This window comes from Pteropus vampyrus, unplaced genomic scaffold, assembly GCF_000151845.1.
Source record: "Pteropus vampyrus isolate Shadow unplaced genomic scaffold, Pvam_2.0 Scaffold144, whole genome shotgun sequence".
NCBI classification, from domain to species: domain Eukaryota; kingdom Metazoa; phylum Chordata; class Mammalia; order Chiroptera; family Pteropodidae; genus Pteropus; species Pteropus vampyrus.
Genome location: NW_011888925.1, coordinates 1411826 through 1415878, shown reverse-complemented (window position 1 = coordinate 1415878; position 4053 = coordinate 1411826). Strand labels below are relative to the sequence as shown.

Genomic DNA, 4053 nt, shown 5'->3' with positions numbered 1-4053 from the left:
CTTCGCGCTCTGGCCCTCTCCTGCATTCCCATCTCGTGGGATGCTCCAGTGCCACGGGTTGATAGGCTCTGGCATGAGGGATCTCGGTCCCATGAGCATTTGTACCGAGAAGAAGAACCCCCCCAGAGTCACGGGATTGTAGGAGGCCCTTCCTCCTCAGGAGCCTGGGCCCAGCCGTCACGGGACCCAAGCCCAGGTCTCAGCTCGGACACTGATTCACTGTGTGACATTGTCCAAGTGAGCGCCCCTCCCTGGCTCTGAGCGCCCCTCCCCGGCTCTGAGCGCCCCTCCCCGGCTCTCAGATTCCCGGTATGTAGAATGAGGGCCTTGCTGGCTGTGCCATTCTGAGACCTACACGGGAGGCAGACCCTGGGCAGAACGGCTCTGAGGGAGGAAGGGACCCGGAGCCCTGCGCCCTCCAGGGGAAAGGAAGCGCGTCTGCCTCAGATGTCTATCCCAGGCCGTCCTGGCTTCTCTGGGCCTCTCGCGGCATTAGGATCTTTGGAAACGTAGGCCAGTTCCTGAAGGAGGGTGGCGAGGTGGGGGAAGGGCAGGATGGTCTCTGAGTGTCCTGTGAACCGATCCGCTTTGCAGGTCGAGCACGCCCTGGTGGAAGGGGCCAAGGCTGCAGGAGCCGTTATTTCCGCTGTGGTGGGAAGCATAAGGCCCAAACCAGCTACTACCCGAAGAGGCTGCGAACAGCAGGCGGAGAAGAGCTGCTGACGTCAGCAAGGAGAACGGTCCTCCTTTGCTCCCCTTTGCCGTCCTCTCTCAGCGGCCCCATGTAAGAAAATTGCGAGCTTCTGGAAGGATCTAGAATGTATCCAGTTACCCCTCTGGAAATACATCCGATACGTGTGATCATAGACCCTCTGACTCTCAGGGTGGGAAGAACCTCATATTTATCACGTAGCTATTGGGCACCGGGCAGTGTGCCAGGCGTTTCATATGCTGATTTCGCCTCACGCTCGGTGGGCTCTGTGGGAAGGGGCCTTACTCGTTTCTTCTTCGGCTGAGCCTAGTCTGGGATGCTTGAATACCATCTGAAGCCTCCGCTGGAACGTTTCCTGTAATGAAGAACTCTTTTCAGAAGTTTCTTTTATTGAACTCAAATGTCTCTAGCTTTTCTGTGTCACCCCAGTCCTACCCTCGGAGGCCCACAGTGCGGGGGAGGGGAGGGGGTCTCTAAGAAAACCTTCAGCTCGCTGCGGGGGGACCACTCTGCCTTCGGCTACGAACGCCTTTCCTAAGAAGTAGTTTCTCGTTTCTTGTTTCTTGTTTCTTTTTTTTTCCATAAGGAAGTATTTCCTTTTTTAAAATTATACATCAGCTTTATTCTTTATTGTTTAAAAAGCCCTAATTTAAAGTGTACTCAATAAGACCACGTATCTTGCTTTTCTACCTTATAAGTACCAGAACACTTGAAATTTCTATTTTCACTGATTTCAGATGAATAGTTAGAATAATGCAATCAGCGGACTTCTACTGTATGAAACGAGGGAGGGGAAGGGGGGATTTTTGTGTTTGGGAAGAATATCGACACGACGGAAGATCTGAAATTATGACTGGGGATTGGCATTGCCAGTCGAGAGCTGAAACCACCCAAGAAAGCTAGGGAAGGGCTCTCGAAATGCCTAGGAAATGTGAAGAGTGTGGAAGAGAGCAGGACGGAACCCCCAAAGTGTCCCCCTCGAGATTTGCGAGGATCTCCCAGGAGCCTTCTTCCTATTTGGAGAAAATCGAGCTGCCACGAAACTTCAGTTTTTTCTCTTTCTTTTCTTAGCAATCCACTCTGGCTTCTTTTAGATCCCAGACGCCAGTGTCTGGGTATGTGTCTTCGATTGTCTCCCATCTGCCCTTCCCTAGCACGGCGGCCTCTCTCTCTGCTTTGCATGGCATTTCCCATGCTGGTAGGTAGAACACGCCCTCATTTCTATGAATCGCAATGAGGAAGAAGCCACTGTCCCTGGATCCCACAGCCATCTCCTCTCCACCTGCCGAAAATCAGTTGAGTTTCCAGAACCTCTCTCTTCAGTCTCCTTACTCGTAAGGTCTGGGGTGAGACTTCCTTTCAAGCAGAACCCCACTACCCAAAATTTATATTTTAGAAAGTATATTAGCTTTGAACTAGCTCAGTTGTGTATTACAGAACCTTTTGATCTGAAGATGACCTTGAACTCACAGGCTATACTAATTACGAATCAAACAAACTGGACGATACTCAATTAACAAACAAGCAACGCCCCCACGCCGGGGAGGGCTTAGTGACCTCCAAACAAAGCACTCATCCATCGCTTGCTTATGTGTGACAGGTGTGACAGGGTAGGACAGAAGGGTACTTCTCTGGCTTCTTTCTCGTTCAGACAGAGACCCTCAGGAGCATCTCAGGGCTGATGGTCACTCATTCATCCAACAAATATTTTTGAGTGTCGGCCACATCCTGGCTCCCCCGCCTTTGCCTGAACCCACAAGCGGTGGGCAGACACGGCGGTGAGACGTTCTGAGTCGATTGCGAGGACACAAGGCACAGTGGAACACGGGGCGGAGACCACCTGTTGGATGGTTCTCTTCCCACTTCCCAGCTGTCCATCAAGGTGCAAGCTCTGGAATGCACGCCCCACCCTCTGCAAATGCAGGAGGGAAGGTTTCGTAAAGCGTCATTAAAAACCTGTAGCGCTTTCTGCATTCTAGGGTCAAAACTGAACTTTGACTGGGACCACTTGGGTGAACCTTTTTTGATCTTGTCGATATAAGACGCGTACCCACCGCTGAGGGGAGGATCCTAAGGGAAAGTAATCCGAACGCAGATGCTTCTGAGATGTCAAATACTGGTCTCTTGTTTGCGTGCTTAATTTTTAGTGTCTATTCCTTTTTACTTTGGGGGGCTGGGTGAGTGGGGGGCAGTGGTGGTCTCAGTTTACTTGGCGTGTGTCGCAGAGGAGGTCAGAGAACTTGAACGTACTGTGTTCCTGGATGGTGGGGAGACCCGGTATTGGTGACACGTGAGCCAGCAGGGGCTGCACACGATGCAGGTGTTTTGCTTCATGATGGCGAGGTGACTTCAGGAAACACCACACAACCTCTGCAGAGATGGTGATGCTGAAGGGATCTGGATTCGCTGGCTAAGAACGAGCAATGGGGAGTGGAAAACATGTCCGTCGTGGATGCCGACCAAATAGAGGAGGATGAGCCCCACCATGGGGGCAGCAGGCCAGAGGCTCAGGGCCAGACTGGACAGAGGGGGGGCCCCTTGTGACACCAGTAGATATGAACTGCTCCCCAGTTCCTAGTTTTAGGTGTTTGCCTTCTGCTTATAACCTTTTGTCATTCCCAAGCCTCGTATTGAAAAGTGGGGTAAAAGACAGAGCCAGTGTGCATGGTTTGTAACACCCACGGGGGATGAGGCTCAGGGACCATGGGGAGGTGGCCATGGGAAGCAAGCATGCAAAAGGGAGCGTGGTTCAAAAGGTAAAATTTTAGAGGGAAGAGCGACTCCCGAATCTGCAGCACTCAGGCTTATGTGACACCTTGTCAAGTGTAACATCAGGGCAGCGGGCGTTAGATTCGCTGCCTTCTGATGAGCATAGGCCAGGGGTCCCCAAGCCCCAGGCCGCAGACTGGTACCAATCTGTGGCCTGTTAGGAATCAGGCCACACAGCAAGAGGTGAGCAGCATGCAAGCGATCGAAGCTTCATCTGTATTTGCAGCCGCTCCTCAGCGCCAGCATCACCGCCTCAGCTCCGCCTCAGATCATCAGGCGTTACATTCTCATAGGAGCACCGGTCCCTGGTGCCAAAAAGGTTAGGGACCACTGGCGTAGACCATTTTGACCTCCACACTGTCCCTACTGAAACTTCTTCTATTGCTTGAGCAGAATAATCAATGCCTATGCAAACTCTAAGAAGGCTCTTTGAGCCGCTTAAAGTTCTATTCTTCCAAAGTTTCTGCAGCTGGGCAGACTCTTTCACAAGAAGAGAACTAGTTATGGACCCAGGCTGCTTTGTGGTCCAGAGGAAGTAGTTTGATTTCTGTGTGTTTGTTTGTTTGTTTGTT

The 4053-nt window shown here is 51.8% G+C and overlaps 1 protein-coding gene across 1 annotated transcript in view; it reads left to right on the top strand.

Annotated features, from left to right (window-relative positions):
• LOC105297985 (Ca(2+)-independent N-acyltransferase) overlaps positions 1 to 723 on the top strand; it is an 11225-nt gene extending 10502 nt beyond the window's left edge. The window contains exon 5 of the mRNA XM_023535816.1: positions 595 to 723. Coding sequence (XP_023391584.1) covers positions 595 to 723 — 129 coding nt within the window. The remainder of the gene's footprint in view (positions 1 to 594) is intronic.
• The last annotated feature ends 3330 nt before the right edge of the window (positions 724 to 4053 follow it).